Here is a 17,823-nt window from a genome sequence, read left to right as displayed (position 1 = left end):
ATTTTAACATTACACCAGATCAACCTATCATCATCAGGTACAACAACTACTAAGACTAAACACCCGATCTTGGTCAGTTCTTCTAAACCTTTTCCAATACCATTAATTATAAGATTTTTACAGCATCTCAGTCACCCCAGATCGAAAAAGTACTAAACTAAATTACAATATTATTTATTATGACTTAAATATAAATGAAACTACATCTGGAATGAACACAACATAAATTAAATTTATTTATCAATTTAGAACTAGCTAAATAATGATAGCTAATCACTTTTTGCTCTTGAATTTGTTGTATAATTGATAATACTCATTCAGCTTCATTCTGATGTCTTTAATTCCTGGGTGAACCATTCACCCCGTTGCAAAGCACCGATCTAGATAATACAGATATTTAGAGGGTGGACACATTGGTATCTGATTATTTGAGCTTAACAATACTGTTGAACATAATAAACAACAACAAATACTGCAAATGGTCAAACAATCAATACTACATTTCTGTACATGAAGAATCTTAATAACAAAATCAAATGGAAATCAGCCAAATTAATATATAAAACTGGGCATTGTGTCAAAAGAAAAACTGAAGAAGGTTCGTTAATCCAAAGTTTATTTGATTTCATAGTATCAGTAGTACCTACTGATACTAAAGTAACCTGTTGAAATGTTGTAACAACAGGGAGAGAACTATATTTTTATTTCATGATGGTGTTGTTTACCGTTCGTATATTATTCACCATATCATTTAGTTCAGCTATGAACGTTTAATTATATAAGAATTCAACTCACCTCATAGTTAAAGCACATTACTTTTTTATGTTTGTGTTATGAAACTGACTCAAGCTTCCCCTAGCGGTGACGTTGAGATATTAGTGTTGTAAAACATCATGTAGATTTAATAGTAACAAAATAATTATTATGCAAATGTCCGGATTCTGGGATGGAAAAAATCAGAAACTAGGGAACATTTAGGCTGGGAGGAAAGTTTGCATTATCCCACATCCAAACAATTTTAGAATAAAAAATTATCACTAGTTTATGCACTTTAAACAAGTCGAAGTCTAGGCTTCCAGTGGAATTGTAACTTCTAGGTAGGAGGTACCATTTCACCAACTTATTCAGATCTATTCTATGGAGAGCCATAATATAATCTATAAACGTTACTTCTTGAAGCGATATAAGTCATGACTAGGATAATGCGCGGTACTGTAAGAAGTATACAGTATATTATATACTTCCATATAACATAATTAATACTTTAGGCTGCAAACAATCTATTGTGAACCACTTGCTGCTCGAAGTACATCATTGGAAGCAGTGAAATGTTTTGGTGTGCTGGCTAGGTGGTTACGAGTTACAGCTGAAGAGAATATGAAAAATCAGTGTTTTTGCGTCCCGTTTTCTAGACGTCAAGAAAGCTATCCGAACTTTAGACGCAGTTTTGTACTTGATTAATGAAGAGCTTTCAATTTCTTCTTCCTCAGATGGAATTTTGTTGATGTTAAGGCATATGCGCTACCATACCCAATGTAAAGACCATTTTTAACCGGACCTGTATCTGCATAAAGATCGATATGCGCTCTCTGCTGTCATCTCTTGGCCTTATAATTAAATAAATAACCACTCTTGATCTTGAAAAGGGGTAAGTTAACGAAATATAGTTAGAAAAAAAATACTTTTTGATGTTGTTGTTGCTACTGAGGCCCCCCAGTGGCACATAAATGCGTCTGCGGATTTACAGTACTAGAAACCATGTATTGACAGCCTTGGTAGATCAGAGCACAAATAGTCTATCTTGTAGCTTTGTGCTTAAATTTGAAGAAACAAGCAAACAAATTCTTGGTATTGAGAAATGATTTCATTTTGAAATATAGTGTGGTTTTCTTTGAGGAATTAGATTTTTTTATTTCTGTGGTTCTGCTTCTTAATTCCTTTATTTATTGCAATTAATAACGTCAAGATTTATTTTATTCTGTTATTAATAATTAACGCTTTTATCAAGTTCTTGTCAGGCATGTGTTTATTGATTCCCTCAAATCGTTTTCTTGCTTTTGCTCATGTGCATTAGTACTATATTAGTATGGGCTGTTTTTAAATATTGTTGTAAGTGTGGTTGTGAATCGAGCAGTGTTGAATTTAACACTGAGGTTTAAATTTCAGTTTACAATCTTTCATCTTTCGTTGTGAGAACGTAGCCAATACGAATGTGTAAGTTTACAACTATTATTGGAGATATGTTTGTTGTTTTATTTAATTTGTTTCCGTAGTTTTTGAAATATTGAAAGAGGTTGTCTTTTTGCAGTGGAACTTTGAAGAGATTTGGCAGCTGTGCTTGTTGTCTGTACTTAGACTGTAGTGTAGAGATATTTGCTGATATTAATAACAGTAACACTGGATCAGAATGTGCTAAATTATATTCGATTCTGATTTTCAGTAAAAGTGTTTTTGACTTTTATTCTCATGTTAGTCATTTAACCTTTTGTTTTCGGTAAAAAGTATATTGTAAATATTTTTTGTATATAGAAACATCCTAATTTTTATATTTAATTTGTTATTGTCAAGACTAAATAAACTAAATTGCACTGCATCTGTTGATAGTACTACAAGAATGTATAATAACCAAATGTTAAAATGCATTCAGTGATTCATAATAAATGAAAATATCATATATTTTAATTGGTTAGGAATGTGTATTTAAACATTTGATTACTTGTTAACATTACTCTAAGTATATTTAAATACTAGGCCTACTACTAGTCTTGTTAGTAATATTAATATTAAACTATTTGTTTCTATTCTGTTTTTGTAGGTTATGTTTTCTACTTTATAGTTGTGATGGTGTGAATGCCTTTTGATTATACAAGCTTGCAACCTTGATTATATTTATTAAAAGATATACGTATTAAGTCTATTGTTTTTTTAAAAATTAAACACTACATTCTTTATATAGCTCATTAGGATTTTTAATAGTTATTGGATGATAATGGTATAACAACAACCCTAAATTTATCCATAACCATTGCATATGATGCATTTTGCTCAATCCAGAGTTCTTCAAACTGGCTGGGATACAAGAAACAAATGTGTTACTAGTACATGGTAAAGACTGGAAATCATGCACTTTCTAAATACCTTTTAACTGAATTTAAGCAAACACATCATGAAGATATAAATATTTGTTAGAGTGGCCTCTATCCCATCCTTACACAGCCATTCTTTCTTACTAACATTCTTCAGTTTGACAGTACTTACAGTTGTATTTGAACTAATAAACATTTTAGAACTCCTTAGTATTAAGTTAAACACTTTACAGTTAGTTAATTAAGCTACATAACAGTAGCTATTGGCTTAAAGTTGAACATACTTTATGACCACTTCCATAAATTAATGAACACTTTAGAATCACATTTATCGTATGTACTGGGAAAGAAAATGTATGTCAAACATTCCAATAATGGAGCAATGTAAAATATAAAAGAAACATAAGCATTCCAACAATATTATATATTCATTATACTGACTTGAAGTTAAAACATCTTTTAAACATTTTACTAATATGATTGTCATTTAGAACAGGAAAATCTTGCACTCTTGTCCTTATAAGCACTATATCATAGGATTATCATATTCATACATAGTATATTGCCATAGTTTGTAACTTAATGTCTTAGTAAGTTGAGAACAGATAAGACACCTTGTGGAAATGGTGCTATTTTACCATTTGCTAAGCATGTTTTAATATGTTTTTTGCATTTTGATTGATCCTAAGTACAATTGAGAGGTGAAATATCATAACACAGTGAAATTGCCACAGCAGCTGAACAACTCACAATCGTTAAAAATACTCTAGAAAATCTTGGTCATCCACTGGGAATGTTTTTATTTCCTACCTCATTTTATGAATCACTTTGTTATGATCCATTCCAAGTATTCTACAGTTGCTTTCTATACCATCACCAGGATAGAAGTTGGTCCAGGGACTTTAATTTCTACATGATGGATTTTCTGTCTTGGTCCCTTTCACATGAGGTTTGTCCGACAGCCTATTATGTGGACCAGTTGTCTTGACCTAATAAGGTTTCTCCAATGGCATTGTCTCTGTTTTTCACATATTTCATTGGATTTGTTCCCAGTAGGGCATCCAGTGATTGATGTCTTTGTTACATCTTTGGTCTCTCAGTATGGATGCCCTCAACCAGGACTGTTGTGTTTTTTTTTCTGGATTGAGTATCTTCCTCTTCATTTACTCCCAAGTGTCTTGAAATTGATTTCTTCTTGAGTCATGTTGGTAGCATCTTTTGAGCCAATTCAGTATTGGTTTCCTCATCTTTATAAACTTTTGCCTCAACCTCCATTTTCTCTCTCTTTCACTCAGAAGTCTCTCATGGCAAAAGTCTCTGAGACAAAGTTCTTGGGGCTTATCTTTGACCGTAAGCTAACCTTTATACTACACATCAAGCAGCTACAGGTCAAATGTTCAAGAGTATTGAATATCCTCCGTGTCCTCTCTACCATCACTTGGGGAGCGGATCAACGTTCTATGTTAAAGATATATCGTGCTCTTATTCGATCGAAACTCGACTATATATCACTGGTCTATGGCTCTGCCAGAACATCTGCCTTAAGGATGCTAGAACCTATTCATCATTAATCAAGGACTTCGGCTATGCACTGGGGCTTTCCACACTTCCCCAGTTCAGAGCTTATACATTGTCTGATGAATCTTCTTTGCACCTCCACCATTTGCCAGTCTTTACTATATGCTTCGAAACTTTGTTCCTTACCAAAGCATCCCACCTGGGGTTGTGTTTTCCTTCCTCAGTGAGTCATGCTTTTTCAGATTAGACGGTCTGCCATTGCTCCTTTTGGCCTTCGTATCCAGGTGCAGGTAGATAAATTGGGTCTCTCCTTGGATAACATTGTTGTATCCACTGGTAAGCCCATCTCACCATAGCTTCTTGCAGTTCCCAGTTGTGAACTATCTTTAAGTCATCTGAGAAAAGTAGACACTCCTGATTGGAAATACTGTCTGCTATTTGGTGAACATCTTTCAAACCATCCTTTTACTTCTATTTATACAGATGGTTCAAAATCAGGTGATTGTGTGGGCTCTGCCATGGTTTGTTGTGGTTCGGTGGTTGCATGCAGAATCCTCTCTACAGCTTCTTTGTTCATTGCTGAACTGTATGCCATTTCTTTTGCCCTGGGACACACAGAAGCTAAGCAGTGATTGAACTGCATGATTTGTACTGACTTGCTTAGTTCTCTACTGGCACTGGAATTGCCTCATATTGGTTCACACCCTGTTCTCACTGATATTTAAAACTGACTGGCTCATTTCTCTTTAACATTTACTTCTTTCCAGTTGTTCTGGATACCGGGCCAAGTTGGTATTCATGGGAACAAGTTTGCAGACACTGCAGCTAAGTCTATCTGCTCTGGCACTATCGCCACTGTTCATGTCCTATACATGGACTATGGTCCTGTATTCAAGCATCAACTTGGAGTGAGCAATGCAAAAACAAGCTTTTCCAAATAAAACCCTATATTGGACTTTGGCCATCTTGCTTCCACAAGGATGGAAAAGAGGAAGTTGTTCTAACTAGACCATGCATTGGTCACAGTTTTTTAACTCATCATTTTCTTTTATCTGGAACTGATGCAGCAGTGTGTAGTTTGTGTAACACTCAGATCACAATAAGTCACATTTTACTTTCTTGTCATCCTTATGATTCACAACGATGGCACCATTTTAAGCATGTTTTATTCCAAGGTTCATCCATAATATTTGACAGTGTTATTCGTGATGGTGTCACTGTCCACCTTGGTAATGTTGTTAGTGTTTTAAAAGCCATTAATCTTTTTAATGCCATTTAAGTTTTTTAATTTATACATTACACCTTTTTAATGTGGCTCCCTTTTAAAAATCGCAGTTCATCTAGTTTAATTTGAAATTAGAAAGTGATCATAATGTTAAGTAACTCAAAAACCAGGACTGGAAAGGCCAACTTCAGGTGACTGACAGTGGTTTTTGTACTTACCTGTTAGTCTTCCTGGCGAGTTATGATTATTTTAATCACGCTACAGAAAGTCCTTTACAACTTGAATTACTGTATTTTTTCTCTTGACATTGTAGATAAGATGTAACCATTGGTTTTATGCTATTTATTTATTTTTTAACTTTGTTTGGTTTTACCTTTTATGAAGTTTACTGAATTTACTTTTTCCTTTTTGCCAGGCATTTGGTGCAGATAGCCTAGCTGCTTTGTGCCATAAAACACTAAATCAACCAACCAACATTTTCAAGGGAGGTGATAAAACTTATCACCAATAATTATAGGCCTTCTAATCATACATCAGTGTTAAAGTTTTTGAAAGTCTATAAAAACTATGTTTTCAAAGTAACTTAAGGATTAAACTTTTGTTGGATAGTCAGTGTAGTTTCAGTAGTAGAATCTTGTCTTAGTAATGATTTGTTATTCTTTGACTAGGTGACTTGTTATGTAGATAAAGATATGGATATATATTTGGTGTATCTGTATTTTTAGAAAACATTTGAAAGAAGGCACATAAAAGACTTGTTAAAAAAAATTGTGCTGTTAGGTTTGAGAGATTGGTTGGCTCAGAAATATTGAATAAAAGCCTCAAAAGGTACAAAGCCATTTGTTAGGTCACATTTGGAGTACCGTGTGCAGTTATGTTTAAAACATTAAATTGTTGGAAAAGGTTCATAGGAGGGTTATTAAGATGATACTTGGGGTGGACAGGTTATATAAGGACAAATTATGATCTCAAAATTTATTGTGTTTTGTTGAAAGTAGAGATAGAGGGGCTGTGAATGAGGAATTTATGATTGTTAATAGAATTGATAGTGTTGACATGCTCTTTTTTTATGTATTTAATGATGAAAATGGTAAGACTGGAACACATATAAATTTTAATAGAATATGAATTATCTTGAGCTGAAAGAGCTTTATTTTTTGAATAGGGTGGTTGACCTTTGGAATGAGTTGTTTTCAGTTGTGGTCGATGCAATTAACTGGATAGACATTAAAGAAAGGTTTGATAAATGGTTAACTGATAAAATCTAATTTTGAGTGTTTTTATTTCAGTTAAGTGTAGTGGGTAGTAGAACCAAGATGGACCAATGGGTTCCTTGTTGTATTTATGTGTATTTTAAAAAACTTGCTACTGATTTTGGTTTTGGTTCATACAATTTATTATTATTATACAAATTAATTTAATTTCCTGATATAATACTTGGTATCCAAATTAGTTACAGTTCACTTCAAAAAGTAATTTTGCAGTTTTGTGAGTATTAGAATTTCAACATGGTACTTCTATACTACATTTACATGTGTATATTTCATGTTAGGCTTGTATCTTTGTCAACAACAATTTTGTTTGTATAAGTTGTAAAGTAAATATCTTTACCAATAGATGGTAATACAGTACATTATTCTGTTTTTTACCTTCAATAAGACATTTTTGAAAATGTAGTGAAAACTTTTATTAGCATTTTTAATGAAATGCAATAGTTATTGACTTCACTCTCCAAATCTTTGCTTTTGCCATAATAGTTAATAAATTGTATGGTGAAATATTTGAACATGTGAGAATATTTCTTTTAGAACCATTTTTTCAAATGGTCAACTCTTTGTAGTTTATTAAGAAGCAGATTTGAATATATCAAAATATAAATTCTAATCAAGGGTAATTTGCAGGTGATGAAAAGATTTTTTCCAATACCTCTTCTTGCATAATACTTATTCTTGCTCATTGCTGCCCTATACATGTAAATTTATTTTGCATATTGCAAGCTTTCAAACTCCCATCTATCCCATGATCATCATGAATCATGACATCTTATCATGTAAATCATTTTAGAACAATTGTCTATCAATAGGTGTACAACACACCCTCCTGATGCACATGATTCCTGTTCGATTCTACCTAACCATCATTTTTTGCTAGTCAGAGGTATTTTGCAGACATTTTATTTAGTGTGAATTTTTATCTCTTCATAGCTTCTTCACTATAGATTATTGTTAAGAAAATCGTTTTAACTGCTGCATAGTGGCTCATAGAATGGCTCTGAGTTTGTTTTTATTAAGTACAAACTTTTAGTTTGCAACTCCATCATATTCTGACTGATGTGAGATATAATTACAGTTTTAGACTCAAGAGATCATACTCTTTTGATTGATGCATTTGATCATTTTCAAAGTCTTGTATATTAATCTACTCTAATCCTGACTAAAAAGAATTTCAATTTGAGGGTAAGCAGGTAGAGATCCTGAGGAGTATTAAAATCAAATCAGGTGTGCGTGCACCCCACACTTGATATTCCTAGCACACAAAAATATAGCTAATAAAAATGAAAGAAAGATGTCATAGTAAATTTAAATTAATTTACTATATTTCAAGTGCTACAGTCATTAAAAAATCTTTGTTTTTTCTTCCTTTTGAAATTCATAGTTATAAACTGAATTTCATGTTGCAACTTTAGCTGCACTTAACAGTACTATGGATATTGTGATAAGGCTTCATGTATGATCTTGGTTGGAGATTTTTAGTCATCATTTGCAGGGAGTTGAATTTTGTGTGTCTCATCCTTTTTTTTTCTGACATTATCTGGAATCATTCTGTCCTTGTTGTGCCTGTTTATGGTTAGAAGGATTTTTGATAGCCCTTTTTTTTTTTTTTTAACTTTTCCTGTACCTCTTCTATGAAGTTTGCTAGGCCTGCTTCAGCCTTAATGGATCTGTTTTCTCAGGTTTGTTATGTTTTCCTGCTTCCCTAGTTTCAAAGAACCTGTGCATTCCTATACTTGGTGAGGTGACCTCCCAGGGAAGGTTCTGTTCTTTCAGTTTACCTTCTCTGGGATCTAAACATCCACCCACGTGTTTGCCGTGCGTGTTGACCCATGAAGGGTAGGAGAGGATCCTGGTGGTTGAGGGGTTCAACCTTAACACACTACTTTGGCCTTGAATTCCTGTAGACGGGCAGCCTTTTGGTGGCCCCCTTGGGTCAATCGGCTGGTCCACTTTGGCTAGAGTCAACCAAGTACCAGTGTAGGAAGTTCTCAACAGGTGTTGTGGGCATTGTGTCTGATGCTGGTGTTTGGGTATAGTGCTCACGAAACCCTGGCATTGCTGCAATGTCCTTGCATGACATTGTAGTGCGTCTCCTCATAGGGCTCCATGGTGGGTGGGGTTAGTGGGCACTGAGATTTTCCTTTTTTTCCTATGGATCCTCCAACAAAAATTTTAAATAAAATAGTGAAAAAACAGTCAATAAGTAAACGACCACGTCTTGAAGACTCTGAGCAGCAATCTTCAACATCTGTAACACCTGTTCCCCATTTTCTTATATTACATTCTCTTTCTGAAAAACCTTTAGGGCAATTGTCCCCCTTTTTTTATTCAGAAGGAACAGTGAACTCCTCTTGAATTCAAAGGTAATTGGGGATGTACCTATTGAGGTTACCCCTCATGCCACCTTGAATTCATCATGTGGATTTATTGTTGATTGGGATTTGAAGAATGTCCCCGAGTCAGAGATTCTCTCTGGTCTCTCCACTCAAGGAGTTTCTGCAGTGAGGCGCATCTCCATTCACAAAAACGGAGTTACACTGCTAACAAATATCCTTGTTTTAACATTTCCATCACCATGTGCATCTGCCACCATCAAGGCAGGTTAGCTAATTTTGCAGGGTATGGCCAACAATTCCAAACCCTCTTCAATGTTTCCAATGTCAGAGACGTCCTGTTGTGGTTCCCTGACATGTGCTCGTTGTGATGGCAAGGACCACAATGCCTATGAGTGTCACACGGACCCACATTGTGTCAACTGCAATGGTTCCCACCCTTCCTACTTTCGTTCTTGCCCAAAATGGTTGGAGGAAAAAGAGGTGCAGCATTTGAAAACGGCTCATAACATTAGTTATCCTGAGGCTCGGAAATTGCTGTTCACCACTCCATTTCAGACATATGCTGCTGCACTTCATTCCACAACTATAGTGGGAGTGCAGACAGATCTCTCTGTGCCTCCTAAAGAATCGTTTTCAAAACAAATGAAAAGCCTTTTGATCTCCATGGTTAAAAAGGTTGGTGAATCTACTTCTACACCCATCTCTGTTCCTTCCATACATTCCAACAAATCTCAAGATCCTCATCCTTTGGTTTCAAATACAGGCATTTCTTCTGATACATCTTTTTCTCCCACCCCACAATGCAAAACAATCATTCGTTCATGTCCTCAGTCACTGAAATCCCCTTCCAACAACAAAGACCTGCCCATTCGACCCAGGGCAGGATCCATGGAGGTTGATAGATCTCCTCTGAATAAGGACAGTAAGGAAAAAAGACGTGGTTGTAAACAGAAGGATTCTCCAGCCACTTCGCCTATTCGTCATTAAAAATGGCCACCTTGATACAATGGAACTGTCGAGGTTTACATTCTAATCTGGATGATATCAAAACACTGATTGCTTCATACCATTCTGTATGTCTTTCCTTACAAGAAACATTTTTAAAACCTGCTGATACAGTCACCATTCAACAGTTTTCTCTGTACAGAAATGACAGGCTGTGTCATGGATAAGTACATGGAGGGGTGGCACTACTGGTTGATCAGCATGTGCCCACCCTGTCTTTGTCACTCAACACACCCTTGGAGGCCATAGCCATCCGTGTTTCCTTGGGTAATACCATCACTGTTTGTTCTCTCTACCTGTCCCCTGGAGAGACGTATGATCAATCAGACCTTGATGCTCTTGTTGAACAGTTGCCATCTCCCTTTCTACTCCTGGGGGACTTTAATGGACATCATCCCCTCTGGGGAAGTGCTGTTATTGATGGGAGGGGACGCTCTGTAGAGCGTATGCTCTCTGATCACAATCTTTCTCTTTTCAATACTGGTTCTTCCACTTATTTTCATGCACCTAGTCAGTCCTTTACTGCTATTGATCTCTCAGTTTGCTCCTCTTCATTATTCTCCCATTTTTCATGGAGGGTTGACAAGAATCCACTAGGCAGTGATCATTTTCCTATATTTTTGAGAGAGACTGGCCGTGGTTGATGCCACCCTACCCGCGTGCCCCCGGTGGAAGCTGGGTCAGGCAGACTGGTTCACTTTCACTGCTCTCGCAGAACTTGATCCTGCCATCATGAATCAACCATCAATAGACGACTGTGTGACAGCGGTAACTGACTGTATTATACAAGCAGCTGCTCATTGTATTCCTAAAACCTTGACACGTTTTCCACGATATCCTCGTCTGTGGTGGAATCCTGCTTGCCACTTGGCACGGAAGGCTCAAAAACGGTCATGGGATACCTTCCATAGATATCCCACACTTTTAAACCACATCGCTTTCCAACGAGCCCATGCACATGCCAGGTGGGTAAGACGTCAAAGCCAGAAGGAATCTTGGCTTAAGTTTACAACTAGCATATCTTCTACCACTAGTTCCAAGATCATATAGGACAGGATTCGAAAGGTCAGTGGGAACTACAATTCTGTCCCCCTCTCCATCTTACTCTCTGATGGCCAAGAGGTAGCTGATGTCCAGAGCATCGCCGATACTTTAGGTGAAAGCTTTTGCCAGGTATCTAGCACTTGTGCTTGTTCCTCCACCTTCTTGGCCATCAAGACTCGGGCAGAGCGTTAACCTCTTTCCTTTCAAACTGACTGTCTCTTTGACTATAATTGTCCCTTTACACTGGTGGAACTGAAAATGGCCCTTCATTGATCTGGCAGTACATCTGTTGGACCTGATGATGTACACTATGCCATATCACTATGAGATGCTGCGCTATCTTTCTCCTGCTTCTGTTGATATTCTTCTAATTGTTTTTAACCAGATCTGGCAGGAGAATATTTTTCCTAATGCCTGGTGCCAGGCTATTATCTTACCTTTCTCCAAACCTGGGAAAGATCTCAAGATTCCTTCAAACCTGTCCAATTGCTTTGACGAGCTGTCTCTGTAAGACCTTAGAGAGGATGGTTAATGCTCGTCTTGTTTGGTTCCTCGAATCAAACAATCTTCTCTCGCCCACCCAGTGTGGATTCAGATGACAGCACTCCACCACGGACCACCTAATTCAACTTGAAACATCAATCAGAGAAGCCTTTCTCAAATGCCAACATCTTGTATCAATATTCTTTAACATTGAGAAGGCTTATGACACAACATGGAGGTATGGCATTTTGTGAGACCTCCATATATATGGGTAATGTGGCCATTTACCCATGTTTATTCAAAATTTTTTAATGGACAGGAGATTCCAAGGTCGTGTGGGTTCGACACTTTCCCGTTCTTTGTACAGGAACTTGGGGTCCCTCAGGGCTGTGTTTTGAGTATCACACTTTTCAGTATAAAGATAAATGCCATCACTGAACAACTCCCTCTCACTGTTGGAAACGGGCTCTATGTCAACGACTTTCACATCTTGTGTCAGTCGTCGAACATGAGATTATTGAGCGGCAACTACAAACTGCCCTCAATCATGTACTGAAGTGGACTACGGTGAACAGCTTTAATTTTTCTCTCTCTGAAACCGTGTGCATGCACTTTTGCTGCCAACGGGGTACCCATCCTGATCCTGAACTCTGTATCGGTGAAGTTTCGCTGCCAGTGGTCCCTGAGACCAAGTTCTTGGGGCTTATCTTTGACCGTTAGCTCACCTTTATACCACACTTAAAGCAGCTACGGGTCAAATGCACAAGAGAACTGAACATTCCCCGTGTCCTCTCTACTGCCAATTGGGGAGCAGATCAATGTTCTATGTTAAAGATACATCGTGCTCTTATTCGTTCAAAACTCGACCAATGAATCAATGGTCTATGGCTCTGCCAGACCCTCGGCCTTAAAGATGCTGGACCCCAATTATCATCAAGGACTTTGACTTTGCACTGGGGCTTTCCGCACCTCCCCAGTTCAAAGCTTATGTGTAGAATCCCATGAACTTTCTCTGCATCTTTGTTGTTTGCAATTGTCTTTACTATATTTTTCGAAACTTCGTTCCTTACCAAAGCATCCCACTTGGGGATGTGTTTTCCTTCTTCAGTGGGCCTTACTTTTTCAGAACAGACAATCTGCCATTTCTCCTCTGGCCTTGACCTTTGCATCCAGGCACAATTGGATGAATTGGGTCTGTCCTTGGATAACATTGCAGAATCCACTGGTCAGCCCATCCCCATGGCTTATTACAGCACCCAAATGTGGCATTTCTTTATGTCATCTGAAAAAGGTAGATTCTCCCGATTGGAAGTACCGTCTTTTATTTACTGAACATCTTTCGAACAATCATTCCATTCCAATTTATATGGATGCTTCCAAATCAGGTAATTCAGTGGGCTCTGCCATGGTTTGTTGCAGTTTGGTGGTTGCGCGCAGAATCCCCTCTACAGCTTCTGTGTTCACTGCTGAACTGTATGCCATATCTCTTGCCCTGGATCATATTGAAGCTGAGCAGTACTTTGACTGCACTATTTATACTGACTCCCTTAGTTCTCTGCTGGTCTTGGAATCACTTCAACGTTGGCTCCCACCCTGTTCTCACTGATATTCAAAACCGACTGGCCCATTTCTCATTAACATCTACTTCTATCCAATTTATCTGGATACCAGGCCACGTTGGTATTTGTGGGAATGAGCTTGCAGACATGGCAGCTAAATCTATCTGCTCTGGCACTATCACCACTGTGCCTATTCCATACATGGACTATTGTCCTGTACTCAAGGCTCGGCTCCGTGCCAGCTGGCAGTCCACTTGGAGTGAACAACGTGACAACAAGCTTTTTCAAATAAAACCCTATATTGGACTTTGGCCGTCTAGCTTCCATAAGGTTCGGAAGGAGGAAGTTGTTCTAACTAGACTACGCATTGGTCACAGTTTTTTTAACTCATTGTTTTCTTTTATCTGGAACTGATGCACCAGTGTGTAGTTTGTTTAACACTCAAATCACTGTGAGCCACATTTTACTTTCCTGCCATTGTTATGATTCTCAACGATGGCACAATTTTCAACATGTTCTGTCCCAGGGTTTGTCTGTGACATTGGACAGTGTTATTGGTGATGGTGACACTGTCCACCTTGATAAAGTTTTTAGTTTATTAATGGCCATTAATCTTTTTAACCTCATTTAAGTGTTTGATATTTATTCATTACACCTTATTAAGTGTGTTTCCCTTATCAGAGTCTCAATCTCTAGTTCAATTTGACATTGGAAAATGGCCAGAACATTAAATAACTCAACACCAGGACTGGAAAGGCCAACTTAAGGTGAGTAACACTGCTGTTTGAACTATCCATTTGAACTACCTGTTAGTCATCCTGGTGAGTTGTTATTACAATTTTGCTGCATGTCTTTTAACACTTTTATTACTTTACCTTTTGGTACTGGCCATAATGACATATAACCTGGAACGAGGACTGGAAAGACCAACTTCAGGTGACTGATGGTGGTTCTTGTACTTACCTGTTAGTCTTCCTGGTGGGTTATGATCATTACCATTCTGCTACAGGAAGTCCTTTACAACTTTGTGGACTGGATGTCAACATTGGTTTTATGCCATTTTCTGTTTTTAATTGCTGTTTTGTTTTTACCGTTGTTTCTTTTTACGAATTTTACTTCATTTACTTTACTTTTACTTTTTTACAGGACATTTGACTAATTTTATTATGATTTTGCTATGTGTCTTTTAACACTTTTCTTATTTTACCTTTTGATAATGGCTGTTATGACAACATAACTCAGAACCAGGACTGGAAAGGCCAACTTCAGGTGACTGACGGTCATTCTTGTACTTACCTTTAGTCTTCCTGGCAGGTTACGATCATTACCATTTTGCTAGAGAAAGTCATTTACAACTTCTCTTACTCTGCTTTCTCTCTTAACATTGTAGACTAGGTGTCGACATTGGTTTTATGCTTTTTCTGTTTTTCAATGATGTTTTGTTTTACCTTCATTAACTTTTATGTATTTTACTACATTTTAATTTATTTTTACCTTTTTACTGGACGTTTGGCGCAGATAGCCTAGCTGCTTTGTGCCATAAAACACTAAATCAATCAGATATTGTGCAGAGTATAATCAGTCTCGTTGGTTTTGTAATTGAAATGAATTGGCACATCTTTTCATACCATTGTTTGGATTACTGGTGTTGGTTGTCTGTTTGTTCACGTATGCCTTGTTTAGTCAAGTGGTATGGAATACTTCTCCTTTCATTCTGCTCAGCTTCAGGTGATCATGGAGTGGATGTTCCTTCTACAGGGTGTTTGGAAAGTCACTGTGCACTTACAGTCAAGTGAAAAAGTTAGGACCCTATGAAAGCCTCTGTATTTTTGTAACATTTTTGGATATATAGATATTTAATCTCAATTTTAACAATACTGAGATATTATAAGAATATAACTAAACAATTAAAACTGAAGAAAAGACTTTTCAAGATCTTTTGTAAATGTAATTGTACAAAAATGCATATTTATTAACAGACATGTTTCAATATAGAATACAGGAGGTACATATGAATGACAATTATAAACAATGTTGAAAGTGACCCACGTTAGCATCAATACAGGCCTGGATCCTTCTTATTTTGTTTCTAAACACTGCTATCAGTTGCTGGCTTGAAATAGGCTGAATAAAATATGATTACAAAACTGCACAGTGACTTTCCAAACACCCTGTATCTTGTGTCAGATTTATTTATGCCTCATGTTACCTTATTTTGTACTGCCTCTAAAACAAGAGGCATATCCATTTTAGCTTTCTTCACTATCTGGTCTGTGCCTGGGGACCCTACATTTATTCTTATCCTGGACAAAGATACCAGTGATTTCAATGAGTTGTGAAGTCAGAACAACCCAGATTTTCTTCTCATTTGTGAGATGTGCTGCTACCAATTCATTCCAGTTTGTAAACCTACTACTGCACTGGGGAAAGAGTATATCTTATACAGAAGTGGTGTGATCTCCCACTCCATTCTTCTCCCATCAAGGGTTCACATTCTGTTATGTTTTCATGCTTTCAAAAGAAGCTTATCTATATCCCTTGAACGCTTTTAATATGGGATTCTAGCTATTATGTGAGAAGAGGTAAAGTACTGTATCGGAAGTTATTATGAAAAGCTAGTGCTTCATCTCAATTTAACCTCAGAATGATGGTTAGGTAGAATCAAACAAAGGGAATTGCATGCATTAGGAAGGTATGTTGCACTATAATTGGTGGAGGGATGTGGCACGAAAATTTACATGTGATAATGAACTACAATGATCATAGGGTAGTTGGGAATTTTAAGGTTTTTAACACTAAAAAAAAAATACAAATAGAGGGCAGCACTGAACAAGAATATTTGTTATGTGAGAAGTTGTATCTATTGGAAATGTATTTTCAGTGTAGGTGAATAATAAATTTTGTAAACTACTGAAATGTGATGTTCAAATAATTGAATGAGTTGATAACATTGTAAGAGAATTCAAACTATAATTTTTTTAAACTATAGAAAAATAATAATTTGTTAAGCCAAAAAAAAGAAAATTATATTGCTATGATGTTTATGATGAGTGATAAATTTATCAGAAATTTCAATACTTTGACCTTTCTGAGTTTAAAAAAATATATATTTTCAGAGTATCTCAAAATATAAAATGTTACTAGTTAGGCCCTACTTTGTCTTATTTTGACTCCTTTTGCAAGGCTTAAAAAGTATCATTTCTTTTTCAATTTAAGTATTCTATACAATTAAATTAAAAGTCATGCCACTGGTATCTTTAGGCCTTAAAATTCAGGATTACGTTACATATTTCTTTTCAACAAAGGTAAAAATTCAGAATTTAATCTGTGGTGTAGAGAATTAATCTATTCTTTCATAATGTTGTAAGAGAAAAAAAGCAAAACTGTTTGTAAATAGATACACCAGAATAGTGTGCTTTTATTTTTCAAATTTATTGCAAGTTTTGCACGAACATTACACTTTTAGAATATGTATGTACACAATTGAAATATGGCAAACCTAAATTGAATGTGAGGTTAATTTTTTGATTTCCCACTGGTTTCCCATCTTATAGAAGTCTTCCTTTGTTTTTGCTAAGTTAACAATGTTTCTTATTATATGTAATCTTATTCAAGTATATCACAGCCATATGCAGGTGATTGTAAATCTTTAAAGTTTTTTCATTGTTGTTATACATACACTTATTATTAATTTTTACAAAATATATTAATAAAATGTTACTTTCAACATTTTTTTCAAAGCAAAAATATATTTACTCTCATGTGATAGGCATTTAGGTTGTTCTTTCTTTATACAAAACCTAATTTTCCAATAATTTATATTATTCACATTACACAATACATATTCTGTGCACCAATCGGTACAGTTATTACATACAGTTGTTCAAGCTGATTTAAGTGTGAACATGTTGACATACAGAATTAAATAAAGTTGGCTTTTCATAGCAGTGATAAATTTTTCATAAGTATACTCTTTAGGTTTCATTGATTTCTGAATAAAAAAATAACAAAGCATGTTATCACCAAATCATTAAACATATGCCACAGAAACATTCTCATAGAAGTTGATAGAAAAGTGGTAGATTTAGTTTTGGCATTTCTTTTTCATATAAGTTATTTTTAACCCTGTTAAAGCTGTGGCTATACTGTCCAGCCAAGAAAAAGAATGTTGACACCAAAGCACTTAAGCTTTCACAAGTTTCCTCTATTCCCCAAAGACTGTTTTTCTTAACTTCCTGATTATCATGAATGCCAAAAAACTCAAATTTTTTTAAGCTACATGAACTTAAGTCT

The 17,823-nt window shown here is 36.1% G+C and overlaps 2 protein-coding genes across 18 annotated transcripts in view; both read left to right on the top strand.

Moving 5' to 3' along the window:
- Nucleotides 1-1,358: 1,358 nt before the first annotated feature.
- LOC143229086 (inversin-like) overlaps nt 1,359-17,823 on the top strand; it is a 38,215-nt gene continuing 21,750 nt past the window's right edge. For 10 of the 17 annotated variants that reach the window (XM_076460898.1, XM_076460887.1, XM_076460885.1 and 7 more), the window contains exon 1: nt 1,717-1,848. The gene's annotated coding sequence lies outside the window, so the exon portion shown is untranslated. Of the gene's footprint in view, nt 1,649-1,716; nt 1,849-17,823 lie in introns of those variants that run through there. The other 7 variants (XM_076460888.1, XM_076460895.1, XM_076460897.1 and 4 more) reach the window with 7 other exon arrangements.
- On the top strand, nt 1,856-16,554 carry LOC143229087 (uncharacterized). Its single transcript, XM_076460902.1, has 2 exons — nt 1,856-2,214; nt 6,245-16,554. Exon 2 carries the CDS (start codon nt 9,725-9,727, stop codon nt 10,424-10,426), a length of 702 nt encoding a protein of 233 aa, XP_076317017.1. The 5' UTR covers nt 1,856-2,214; nt 6,245-9,724; the 3' UTR covers nt 10,427-16,554.

This window comes from Tachypleus tridentatus, chromosome 10 (assembly GCF_004210375.1).
Source record: "Tachypleus tridentatus isolate NWPU-2018 chromosome 10, ASM421037v1, whole genome shotgun sequence".
In the NCBI taxonomy this organism is placed as follows: Eukaryota; Metazoa; Arthropoda; class Merostomata; order Xiphosura; family Limulidae; genus Tachypleus; species Tachypleus tridentatus.
Note: the sequence above shows the minus strand (reverse complement) of the source record. Positions and strands in the feature narration are given on the sequence as shown.